General features: G+C 38.7%; 1 protein-coding gene and 1 long non-coding RNA gene across 6 annotated transcripts in view; one reads left to right on the top strand and one right to left on the bottom strand.

Moving 5' to 3' along the window:
- The window catches only part of SLC30A8 (solute carrier family 30 member 8), a 248,915-nt gene that overhangs the window by 45,342 nt on the left and 190,288 nt on the right, over positions 1-13,285 (bottom strand). For 2 of the 3 annotated variants that reach the window (XM_073999325.1, XM_015455131.3), the window contains exon 1: positions 6,666-7,068. The exons of the other annotated variant lie outside the window; for it this stretch is intronic. Coding sequence is in view for 1 of the 2 variants with exons in the window: in XM_015455131.3 (XP_015310617.3) it covers positions 6,666-6,736 (71 nt within the window). In the remaining variant the exon portion in view is untranslated. Of the gene's footprint in view, positions 1-6,665; positions 7,069-13,285 lie in introns of those variants that run through there. 3 annotated transcript variants of the gene reach the window in all.
- Positions 1-13,285, top strand: part of LOC107126522 (uncharacterized) — a 560,621-nt gene that overhangs the window by 389,735 nt on the left and 157,601 nt on the right. For 2 of the 3 annotated variants that reach the window (XR_012416604.1, XR_010577462.2), the window contains one exon: positions 2,290-2,335. The exons of the other annotated variant lie outside the window; for it this stretch is intronic. This is a non-coding gene — a long non-coding RNA (uncharacterized lncRNA). The remainder of the gene's footprint in view (positions 1-2,289; positions 2,336-13,285) is intronic. 3 annotated transcript variants of the gene reach the window in all.

Genomic DNA, 13,285 nt, shown 5'->3' with positions numbered 1-13,285 from the left:
GTACCATGTTGAGTAGAACTCATGAAAGTGGACATCCTTATCTTGTACCTGATTTTAGGGGAAAGTGTTCAGGCTTTCGCCATAATTACTATAAAAGACTGCACTTTGGTACAGTGTACACTGCTCAGGTGATGGGTCCACCAAAATCTCAGAAATCACCACTAAAGAGCTTATCTGTGTAACCAAACACCACCTGTTCCCAAAAAACCTATTGAAAAAAAAATTATGATGTGAGCTGCAGGTTTTTCATAGATGCTTTTGAAGAAGTTTCATTTCTAGTTTTGCAGGTGTTTATATAATTAAAGGGTGTTGAATTTTGTCTATTCGTTTTCTGCATCTAGTGAGATAATCATGTGAGCTTTGTTCTGTATCCTATTAATATGTTGTATCACTTTGATTGTATTTCAGATGTTAAATTAAGCTTGCGTTACTGGAATAAATCCCATTTCATCATTGTTTGTAATTACTTTTATATGTTGCTGGATTCAGTTCATTAGTCTTTTTCAAGAATTACTGCATCTGTATTCATAAGGGATACTGTTCTGTAGTTTTATTTTCTTGTGATATTTCCTCCTTTTTTGCTATCAGCAGAATATTGACCTCATAAAATGAGTTGGGAAGTGTATTTATGCCTCTTCTATTTGGGGGAAGAATTTGTGATGAGTTAATATTAATTCTATTTTAAATTTTGGTAGAAATCACCAGTGAAGACATCTGGACTTGAGCTTTCTTTGTGTAAGGTTTTATGAAATTTATTAATAATTCAGTATCTTTACTTATCAGATTTTCTGTTTCTTCTTAAGTTCATGTGGTAGTTTGTCTTTCTATGAATTTATCCATTTCATCTAAGATTATATACATTTTATTTTATGCAGTTTACTATTAAATCAGTTAAGAGGAAAAAGGAGAACAAATCATGTCTTTTATAATTACCCACATTATTACCCTTATTGGTGCTTTTTTTTTAAAGTATTGATTCAACTTAATATCTGGTGTCATTTGTTTTCTTTAATATTTCTTCTTTTACTATTGCTTTCTTTACTGATTTTTGTAAAGTGAATCCAACAACAAATTATCTTAGATTTTGTTTGTCTTTATTTCACCTTTATTTTGGGAAGATAGTTTAGGTGGATATAAGATTATTGGTTGATAGGAATTTATTTTTCTTTTACTACTTTAAATGTCATCTCACTGCCATCCTCCTTTGCTTCTGGTAGAAGTCAGTTGTTAATCTGATCAGGATGCTCTCACACATAATGCATCTTTATTTTTTCTCTTGCTGCTTTCAAGGTTTTTTATTTGTGTTTTGCTTTTAGTAGCTTTACTATAATGTGTGAGCGTGTAAATCTATTTGCTTGATTCTTCTTAAGAGTTCACTGACCATCATGAATGTATAGATTAATATTCAACAAACTTCAAAAGTTTGGGGCCATTATTTCTTTGACTATTTTTCTTCTCCTTTTTCTCTCTCCTTCTGGCCCTCTTATTATGCATATGTGAATATATTTAACAATGTACCACATTTCTCTGAGGCTCTGTTGATTTTTTTACTTCATTCTATTTTCTCTCTGTTTTTCATGTTGCATAATATCTTCCAATCTATTTTCAATTTCAGTGAATCTTTCTTCTGCCAGCTTCTATGAGTACAGTTCTACTGTTGAACCCCTCTAGTGAATTTTTAATTTCACTTATTGTACTTCTCAGCCTCAGAATTTTCATCTGGTTCTTTTTTAAAAAATAATTTCTAACCTTTCATTGATATTCTCAATTTTATGAGACATTTTAATCATACCTATCTTTAATTCTTTGTTCTTTGATTTTCTTTAATTCTTTTAACCTAGTTATAATAGCTGTTTTGAAACATTTGAATTCTAAATACAACACCTGGACTGTTTCTACTAACTGGTTTTTTTTAAACCAGGTGTTGTCTGACTTTCCCTCCATGCGCAGCCTCTGTTGTCATTCCTCAGAGGGTGCATGACTGGGTAGATGCACAGTCATTCTTATCCTTTCCCATTTCCAAAGGATAATAATCACTTTAGTTGTGTTCACTTTGACTGTTTCTTTCCATGGTCTCGCTGTTAAGTGATTGTTCTCCCTGTGGTGGTATCACACCCAGATTTTGGCCTTCTTAATTGTTTGCTGAATTGTTGCGCTACGGTTTTCAATAATACTCTGAGGTATGAATGGACCAACAATCTGATCCAATTAAATTTGTCTGCTTCAGCTACTGTAACAACATACCACAGACTGTGTGTCTTAAATAATACAAATGTTATTTTCTTACAGCTCCAGAGGATGGAATTCCATAATCAAGGTGCTAGCAAATTCACTGGTAAGGGTTCTCTTTCTGACTAATAGATGCCTGCCTTTTTGTTACTTCCTCGCATGGTCTTTCCTTAGTGTATGCACCCAAAAAGAGAGAGAGAGTGAGCTATCTAGAGTCTCTTCTTATAAGAACATTACTTCTGTCAGATCAGGACCCCACTCTTATAACCCCAATTAGCCTTAATTATTCCTTAGAGGCCCCATTTCCAAATACAGCCAAACTGGCATTTGTGCTTCAACAAATAATTGTGGGGGACATAAACATTCAATCTGTAACAGGCTTCTGTATAGGGGTAATATTTGAGGCCAAATTTTGTGGCTAGTGCCAAATCCAGGAGGGCATTTCTTACCTCTTTTTCTGCCTGTCTCTGTTTAACTTCTAGCCAGTCTGCCAATAGCTTGTTGCTATCATGAAGCAACAAGCCTACTCTTAATTGCTCACCAGAAGAATCTTCATTGTTTTCAACAGTGTCCCTATGCTTGAAATGCCCCATGCTCTCTCACAAATAAAATTCCAGCTTGTGTATCATCAGTCTTCTAAGGGAAAGATACATAACCCTCTATTCTTATGGCCTGCCTCTCCCATAAGTAGTACCTTTACACCACTGCACCAGAGCTGGCAGAAGAGACTGTGACCTACTTCTCCTGGAGCCATATTCTTGCTCCACAAGTGGAGCACTGATTACAAATAGTAGTCCCTAGTCTTTTTTGCTTGTGCCTCCTGGAATACGTCCTGCACACTATGAGTGATCCAGGGCAGGGATATTCAGGACCTTGCTGCTCCTGGGCTAGAGATTATACCCTCTGAGAGGAGGCTGGGTGAAGGAAGGAAACCATAGTCCTCTTGGTCATGTCTATAATGAAGAGAATTTCTACAACCTGAGGCTGGGACAATAAGAGATTCCAACAGCCTTTTGCTCTAGGGGTGAGCTATGATCTTTAACTGGAAGCTGAGAGGAGAGGGAGCCTTGTCTTTTGGCTACATCCACTCAAGAGTTGAGCTTCCATCATACTGAGCTTGGGGAAGAGCAGAGGTTAATGGAGCAGATCCTGGCTCAAATGCCATAGACTCTCACTTCTTACTGAGATTTAGATTTTCTAGAATAAATAATTCTTAATTTTCTGCATGCCCTTAAGACAACTTCCAGAGATTTTCATTTCTTTTTTATAACTTTTACCAGTTAAATAGTTGTTGAAAATGTTCTAGCAGTTTACCTCTACCATCTGTCCCTACCCTTACTTCCTCTGCACTTCTTCAACATATGGCTGGGGAAAAGAGAAACTTGATCCCTTCCACCTAGCACCAAGAAAAACATTGATTGTTTTTCTTGTTGTAGTTCAACTTTACATAGTCTTTTTTTTTTTTTTTTTTTTTTTTTTGCTACAATGAACCCAAAGCCCAGAGAATCCCATCAATGAAACACATTTGGAGAGACTGGAGAAGGTAAAAAACATGGTTCATGACACCTACTGGGTCCAATATTACTACTTCCTGTAGTAAAATGTCTATAAAGATTACCTCCAGCAATTCCTGTCATCCAATATGCACATGCAATCAAGAGATAGAATCTATTGTCTCACCCATGGAATGTGAGACTTGGGACTTGCTTTAACCAACCCATAAATTGTGATAAAAATGATACTCTGCCAGTTCTGGGATTAAGCTCTCTGAGAATGGTCAGCTTCCACTATTGCTCTCTTGCTACTCTCAACTGCCACATAAGGAATTCCAGGCTAACCAGATAAAGTGAGACACCATACAGAGAGAGAAGCCATGGGAAGAAGAATTAAGACACCCACCCCAGGCAAAAGCCAACACAAAGATCTCAGTCATGTAAGTGAAGCCATCTTAAACCTTCTCGCCTAGCCCAGATACCAGCAGAATGCAGCTTTCCATTCCAGATAATATCACATGGAATGCTGCCCAAATCCTGACCCACAGAATCATAATAAAATAGTTGTTGTTTAAGCCACTATGTCTTGGGGTAGTTTGTTGCAAAGCAATAGATAAATGGAACACTCCATTTGTGGAATTAGATAATAAAGTTTTCTTCAGATTAAGTTTCTTAACAGCTGGTAACAGTTTAAATAGAAAACTGTGGCTCAAGCCTGTAATCCCAGCACTTTGGGAGGCCGAGATGGGTGGATCACGAGGTCGGGAGCTTGAGACCATCCTGGTTAACACGGTGAAACGCCGTCTCTACTAAAAAAATACAAAAAACTAGCCGGGCGAGGTGGCTGGCGCCTGTAGTCCCAGCTACTCGGGAGGCTGAGGCAGGAGAATGGCGTGAACCCGGGAGGCGGAGCTTGCAGTGAGCTGAGATCCGGCCACTGCACTCCAGCCTGGGTGACAGAGCGAGACTCCGTCTCAAAAAAAAAAAATAAATAAATAAATAAATAAATAAATAAATAAATAGAAAACTGATAATAAGTAGAAAGGAAAAGAAGTAGAAGGAGAAAAGAGGAGGACTATTAGGGGACAAAGTTATCTATGACTAATAGAGACAGAACAAAATAAATGAAATAGATTGGGAGAGGTGAAGGAAAAAGTGAGTAAGTGAGGGGAATCAGTGACATGTGACCTAAGGAGGAAATAGATTAACGATTCAAGAGCCCAGATGGTGGACGTATGAGTACAGGAGATGTAGAGGGAGACTGCAAACACTAAATTAACAAGTAGGGGGCCTGGGTCCACAGCACAGTTCTATTGTAATTAGCCATCTGCCCTCAAGAAAGGCATTTATTTTGACCTCGAGAAAGGCATTTGTTCTATATGGCATTCAGTTTCCTACATGGTAAAATGAGGGATCAAGATAAATAATCTCTTGCAGATTTAATTTATTTCCCTTGACAAGAAAATACAAATGAGTTTGACAATTCTTATAAACACTGTGTCCTGAAAACCATACCTATTTATGGGGTGAATGAGACTTTGTACCTATAAGTGGTTGGCTTATTTGTGCAACAAAATGCTAATAGTCTACATTACTGAGAAGGGAAATATTGTTATTTCAGTAATGTGGAGATGCTCTATTGATAGTATCTGTAGGGCTAACAATTTTTTGTCCAAAATTTCTGCCTGACTTACCACGAGGCTTTGTTTTTTATGTTAATAACCTCAATAAATCATATCTAATATTATTTTCTAAGAAAAATAATTATTCCAATGTGAGACTGCTAGATTCTTTGTTTTAAGACAAGTTATAAATATCCTTTTTATAAAGTCTCTTTGCTGTTGCTAAAATATTTGATGCCATCAAACATAGTATCACTACTCCTTAGAATATTAATTTGGCTTTGTGAAACAAACAAGAACATTACACATACTATTAATGGGCAAGTATTCTCTTAAATTCTTCTAACATGAATTCTTTTCAGATTTTCATTAGCTCATTTATATTCACTGAATGTGTTTCTTTTTTGAACCCCATTCGGATTCAACTCCTCAAACAAACCAAGCTCACATCTTATGTATGTGAAAGTATATTTACTGTGCAATTATCTAAGTCTGCAAAACTTTCCTTAAACCTATTTTCTATGTAGGTTATCCCTAACCCTACTTTAATTCCTTTTTATTTTTCAGCTCTTAGCCTATTACTTCTGAAAAAGCTTCCTCTGATTCCAAAGTCCAGTTATTCTTACTGAATGCCCTCAGTATGACACAAATACACTATTTTGTAATTGCCTAGCTCTAATATGTATTTCACATTAGACTAAGTTTCAAGAGGACAAAGATCTGAGACTAGACATTTTTTTCTAAGTCCTGCACTTAGCACAGGTGTGTTCAATCAACAATTGTTAACCAAGTGAAAAATGAGTGATTGTATTGCATGTGACACTGTGGGAGACATTAAAAAGAAATGGATTAGCTATATTTATTATAGGTATGTATATTAATAATGATATTTTATGAGCATGAAAGCAACAACTCATTTTAAGATCAATATAACTACAATTATGCCATATAGTTGAAGTCTTAATTTTTTCTAAATATAATAAAATTTACTATCTATCATAAAACTGAGAATAATTGAGAAAAGGAAAAGTCAACACATTAGATTATATAGGTCTATTTTTTGGAATAAACACTACAGATGAAAAACACATCAATAAAATGTGTTCTTTACGCACTTAGGATATTTAAGGAATCAAATCAACTATATAAAGTATTGCATTTTTCAGAATATAAAATACATGTCAGTCAACAACTTATAAAATGTTCCAGAGTGCCCCAAGTTGCAGAGTAAAGGTTTACAGTTCAGAAGCAACAAGGTATAGGAATTAATTGGATGATATTCAAGAGAGAAAATTGTGAAGCAGACACAGACATCTATTACCTTTCTAGTGTGAAAGCATACATCTTGGCAGCTTTATCATTCACAAGATAAGTTCTTTCAAGAAACTCCATGACGGCCAGGATAAGAGCTGCTGCTGCTGTTGTCGCTGTTGAACTCACCGCCCAGTTTTGGAAGCAAAGCAGCACTGCAACTATTTATACACTTTCTAAAGAAAAAATTAAAAGGCTCCAGAAATTAAAATAATGAGCTTCCTACATCAGTGCTGTTGGTAGGTCTGCTAAAATTACAGCCTCCTTGGAATATTACCTGGCTTCATTGTTTTCACCTACAAAAACTGCTTTTCTAGGGAGACTTGCAGGTAGCATTATATGAAGTGTGTATGTCTTTCACATGATATCTGATTCAATTGTGCTTTCTAAGAGGTACAGGAGCTCAAGAGTTTGCTACAAATTGCTGATGTAGGGTTTTGACCTTCAGAGCACACCTGGGTGAGCTGCAAATAGCTACCATTCTGTACACTAATCTAATTTTTTCTTTTTCTCTCCCTCCTCCTTTTTCTAGACTCTTTATCAGCCTAAAAGTACTTCTTTGGAATTTAGTTCTAAGATGACCTCTAAGCAGCTGTCAGAATTTACTTGTCTCTCCTAGGACCATTTTGGGATTTCACTATTGAAAGGGAGGACAAGGGTCAACAGTTTCTGAAACCAGTAATCTGAAAACAGTTCTTGGTACAGCAGCTTTGAAATCCTTTTGACCGGCAAGGGAAGGACAGACTCTGCTTTTACGTAAATAACAGCACTCCAAAACACAAGAACCAGAGTGAGCTTACTTCTCCCTGGCCAGGGTACTCTCTATTAAAGATCAAGGATTCACCCTATCAGGCATGCCAGTTCCAGCTCTCAGGAATGAAGCCTCTGAGTTGCTCCTGAGAGACCTTGGACTCTTCAACTCCTAGGAATCAGTATTTACTTCATTACAAAGCACTTTCCTTCTCAAGTAAGAGAAAGAACTATAGCCTTATGGCAAGAGCTTGGACAAACAGTAGGCATTTGTGTGGGGGCAAAAGGTTCCAAGACCTATACACATGTATGCAAGGATGCAGAGAGAGGGGGTTGTGTAGACTGGAGAAGAGGAGTAAACCCCAGACCACTAGGTTCTTGTTGCCTTTTCCTTGTGTGATCACTAACTTTCTAGTGAGAAAACTCAGGGTAGTTAAGTCCCAGAATAACCCAGTGGCCCAGTATAATCGGAAGTTGCCCATTATGCTGAGCTGAGATCTCTCACAATGGCCTGATAAGATGAATATTGTCCTCTAAAATGAGGATGGGGTTCAATGCCAGTTGTCATAGGCAGTGACAGGAGAAGACACCTTTGGTTCAGAATGAGAATATTAGGTCTCCTATCACATCTGTGGTGTGATCGCTGTACCTCTTAATATCTTAAGATTTCAAACACTCTCATCTATAACATAAATTCTAAGGTCTTCTCATATGACCCCACTCTTATCCTTAACTTTGCTCACACAGTTGGGAGCCTCTAAGAGGCTCTGGGGGAGCCTTTTCCTTGCAAGTGAAGGCATTGAAATCCTGGGTCTACTGTTAGCAGAATAAAAACCAATGTATTTTTTCTCATATATTCTTACTCTTAACCTTACAAAGTAATCAGTTATTCTGTGGAGGCAAAAATAAAAAACCAGAAAAGAATTACTAATCCACCTGTGTGACACATTCAAGCTGCCATACGTCACAGCTTGAATCATTTGTGAATAGTTTCACAGCTTGAATCACTGTGAATAGCACATACAAGAGAAAGAGAATTCAAGTGAATGAATGTCAAAAATGAGGAAACAAGTCCCAGAGCTAGATGGCCGAATAGCAACAGCTCCAGCCTCCAGCTCCCAGTGCAAGCGACACAGAAGATGGGTGATTTCTGCATTTTCAACTGAGGTACAGGATTCATCTCACTGGGGAGTGCCAGACAATCGGTGCTGGTCAGCTGGTGCAGCCCGATCAGCCAGAGCTGAAGCAGGGCGAGGCATCACCTCACCTGGCAAGTGCAAGGGGGAAGGGAATCCCTTTTCCTAGCCAAGGGAATCTGAGACACACAACACCTGGAAAATCGGGTAACTCCCACCCTAATACTGTGCTTTACCAAGGCTCTTAGCAAACGGCACACCAGGAGATTATATCCCACACCTGGCTGGGAGGGTCCCACACCCATGGAGCCTCGCTCATTGCTAGCGCAGCAGTCTGTGATCTAACTGCAAGGCAGCAGCGAGGCTGGGAGAGGGGCGCCCGCCATTGCTGAGGCTTAAGTAAACAAAGCTGCCGGGAAGCTCGAACTGGGTGGAGCCCACAACAGCTCAAGGAGGCCTGCCTGTCTCTGTAGACTCCACCTCTGGGGATGGGACAAAGCTAAACAAAAAGCAGCAGAAACCTCTGCATGTGTAAAAGACCCTGTCTGACAGCTTTGAAGAGAGCAATGGATCTCCCAACATGGAGGTTGAGATCTGAGAACGGACAGACTGCCTGCTCAAGTGGGCCCCTGACCCCTGAGTAGTCTAACTGGGAGACATCGCCCACTAGGTGCAGACCGACACCCCCCACCTCACACGGCATGGTACACCCCTGAGACGAAGCTTCCAGAGCAAGAATCAGACAGGAACACTTGCTGTTCAGCAATATTCAAACTTCTGCAGCCTCCGCAGCTGATACCCATAACAATATTAACCTTTAATGTAAATGGACTAATGGTCAAATTAAAAGACACAGACAGGCAAATTGGATAAAGAGTCAAGACCCATCAGTTCGCTGTATTCAGGAGACCCATCTCACATGCAGAGACACACGCAGGCTCAAAATAAAGGGATGGAGGAAGATCTACCAAGCAAATGGAGAACAAAAAAAAGCAGGGGTTGCAATCCGAGTCTCTGATAAAACAGACTTTAAACCATCAAAGATCAAAAGAGACAAAGAAGGCCATTACATAATGGTAAAGGAATCATTCAACAGGAAGAGCTAACTATCCTAAATATATATGCACCCAATATAGGAGCACCCAGATTCATAAAGCAAGTCCTTAGAGACTTACAGACAGACTTAGACTCCCATACGATAATAATGGGAGACTTCAACACCCCACTGTCAACATTAGACAGATCAATGAGAGAAAGTTAACAAGGATATCCAGGAATTGAACTCAACTCCGCACCAAGTGGACCTAATAGACATCTACAGAACTCTCCACCCCAAATCAACAGAATATACATTCTTCTCAGCACATCGCACTTATTCCAAAATTGACCACATAGTTGGAAGTAAAGCACTCTTCAGCAAATGTACAAGAACAGAAATTATAACAAACTGTCTCTCAGACCACAGTGCAATCAAACTAGAACTCAGGACTAAGAAACTCAATCAAAGCCACTCAACTACATGGAAACTGAACAACTTGCTCCTGAATGACTACTGGGTACATAACGAAATGAAGGCAGAAATAAAGATGTTCTTTGAAATTAATGAGAACAAAGATACAACATACCAGAATCTCTGGGACACATTTAAAGCAGTGTGCAGAGGGAAATTTATAGCACACTAAATGCCCACAAGGAAAGCTGGAAAGGTCCAAAACTGACATCCTAACATCACAATTAAAAGAGCTAGAGAAGAAAGAGCAAACACATTCAAAAGCTAGCAGAAGGCAAGAAATAACTAAGATCAGAGTGGAACTGAAGGAGATAGAGACACAAAAAACCCTCCAAAAAATCAATGCATCCAGGAGCTGGTTTTTTGAAAAGACCAACAAAATTGATAGACTGCTAGCAAGACTTATAAACAAGAAAAGAGAGAAGAATCAAATAGATGCAATAAAAAATGATAAAGGGGATATCACCACTGAACCCATAGAAATACAAACTACCATCAGAGAATACTATAAATACCTCTATGCAAATAAATTTGAAAACCTAGAAGAAATGGATAATTTCCTGGACACTTACACTCTCCCAAGACTAAACCAGGAAGAAGTTGAATCCCTGAATAGACCAATAGCAGGCTCTGAAATTGAGGCAATAATTAATAGCCTACCAACCAAAAAAAGTTCAGGACCAGATGGATTCACAGCTGAATTCTACCAGAGGTACAAGGAGGAGCTGGTACCATTCCTTCTGAAACTATTCCAATCAATAGAAAAAGAGGGAATCCTTCCTAACTCATTTTATGAGGCCAACATCATCCTGATACCAAAGCCTGGCAGAGACACAAAAAAAAAGAATTTTAGACAAATATCCCTGATGAACATCGATGCAAAAATCCTCAATAAAATACTGGCAAACCGGATTCAGCAGCACATCAAAAAGCTTATCCACCATGATCAAGTGGGCTTCATCCCTGGGATGCAAGGCTGGTTCAACATACGCAAATCAATAAACATTATCCAGCATATAAACAGAACCAAAGACAAAAACCACATGATTATCTCAATAGATGCAGAAAAGGCCTTTGACAAAATTCAACAGCCCTTCATACTAAAAACTCTCAATAAATTCGGTATTGATGGAACATATCTCAAAATAATAAGAGCTATTTATGACAGACCCACAGCCAATATCATACTGAATGGGCAAAAACTGGAAGCATTCCCTTTGAAAACTGGCACAAGACAGGGATGCCCTCTCTCACCACTCCTATTCAACATAGTGTTGGAAGTTCTGGCTAGGGCAATCAGGCAAGAGAAAGAAATAAAGGGTATTCAGTTAGGAAAAGAAGTCGTCAAATTGTCCCTGTTTGCAGATGACATGATTATATATTTAGAAAACCCCATCATCTCAGCCCAAAATCTCCTTAAGCTGATAAGCAACTTCAGCAAAGTCTCAGGATACAAAATCAATGTGCAAAAATCACAAGCATTCTTATACACCAGTAACAGACAAACAGAGATCCAAATCGTGAATGAACTTCCATTCACAATTGCTTCAAAGAGAATAAAATATCTAGGAATCCAACTTACAAGGGATGTAAAGGACCTCTTCAAGGAGAACTACAAACCACTGCTCAGTGAAACAAAAGAGGACACAAACAAATGGAAGAACATACCATGCTCATGGATAGGAAGAATCAATATTGTGAAAATGGCCATACTGCACAAGGTAATTTATAGATTCAATGCCATCCCCATCAAGCTACCAATGAGTTTCTTCACAGAATTGGAAAAAACTGCTTTAAAGTTCATATGGAACCAAAAAAGACCCCGCATTGCCAAGACAATCCTAAGTCAAAAGAACAAAGCTGGAGGCATCATGCTACCTGACTTCAAACTCTACTACAAGGCTACAGTAACCAAAACAGCATGGTACTGGTACCAAAACAGAGATATAGACCAATGGAACAGAACAGAGCCCTCAGAAATAATACCACACATCTACAGCCATCTGATTTTTGACAAACCTGAGAAAAACAAAAAATAGGGAAAGGATTCCCTGTTTAATAAATGGTGCTGGGAAAATTGGCTAGCCATAAGTAGAAAGCTGAAACTGGATCCTTTCCTTACTCCTTATACAAAAATTAATTCAAGATGGATTCGCGACTTAAATGTTAGACCTAATACCATAAAAACCCTAGAAGAAAACCTAGGTAATACCATTCAGGACATAGGCATGGGCAAGGATTTCATGTCTAAAACACCAAAACCAATGGCAACAAAAGCCAAAATTGACAAATGGGATCTCATTAAACTAAAGAGCTTCTGCACAGCAAAAGAAACTACCATCAGAGTGAAGAGGCAACCTACAGAATGGGAGAATATTTTTGCAATCTACTCATTTGACAAAGGCTAATATCCAGAACCTACAAATAACTCAAACAAATGTACAAGAAAAAAACAATCCCATCGAAAAGTGGGCAAAGGATATGAACAGACATTTCTCAAAAGAAGACATGCATGCAGCCAATAGACACATGAAAAAATGCTCGTCATCACTGGCCATCAGAGAAATGCAAATCAAAACCACAATGAGATACCATCTCACGCCAGTTAGAATGACAATCATTTAAAAGTCAAGAAACAACAGGTGCTGGAGAGGATGTGGAGAAATAGGAACACTTTTACACTGTTGGTGGGATTGTAAACTAGTTGAACCATTGTGGAAAACAGTATCGCGATTCCTCAAGGATCTAGAACTAGAAATACCATATGACCCAGCCATCCCATTACTGGGTATATACCCAAAGGATTATAAATCATGCTGCTATAAAGACACATGCACACGTATGTTCATTGTGGCACTATTCACAATAGCAAAGATTTGGAATCAACCCAAATGTCCATCAGTGACAGACTGGATTAAGAAAATGTGGCACATACACACCATGGAATACTATGTAGCCACAAAAAAGGATGAGTTAGTGTCCTTTGTAGGGACATGGATGCAGCTGGAAGCCATCATTCTCAGCAAACTATCACAAGAACAGAAAATGAAACACCGCATGTTCTAACTCATAGGTGGGAATTGAACAATGAGATCACTTGGACTCTGGAAGGGGAACATCACACACCAGGGCCTATTACGGGGAGGGGGGAGTGGGGAGGGATGGCACTGGGAGTCATACCTGATGTTAATGACGAGTTGATGGGTGCTGATGAGTTGATGGGTGCAACACGCC

This window comes from Macaca fascicularis, chromosome 8, assembly GCF_037993035.2.
Source record: "Macaca fascicularis isolate 582-1 chromosome 8, T2T-MFA8v1.1".
NCBI lineage: Eukaryota > Metazoa > Chordata > Mammalia > Primates > Cercopithecidae > Macaca > Macaca fascicularis.
Note: the sequence above shows the minus strand (reverse complement) of the source record. Positions and strands in the feature narration are given on the sequence as shown.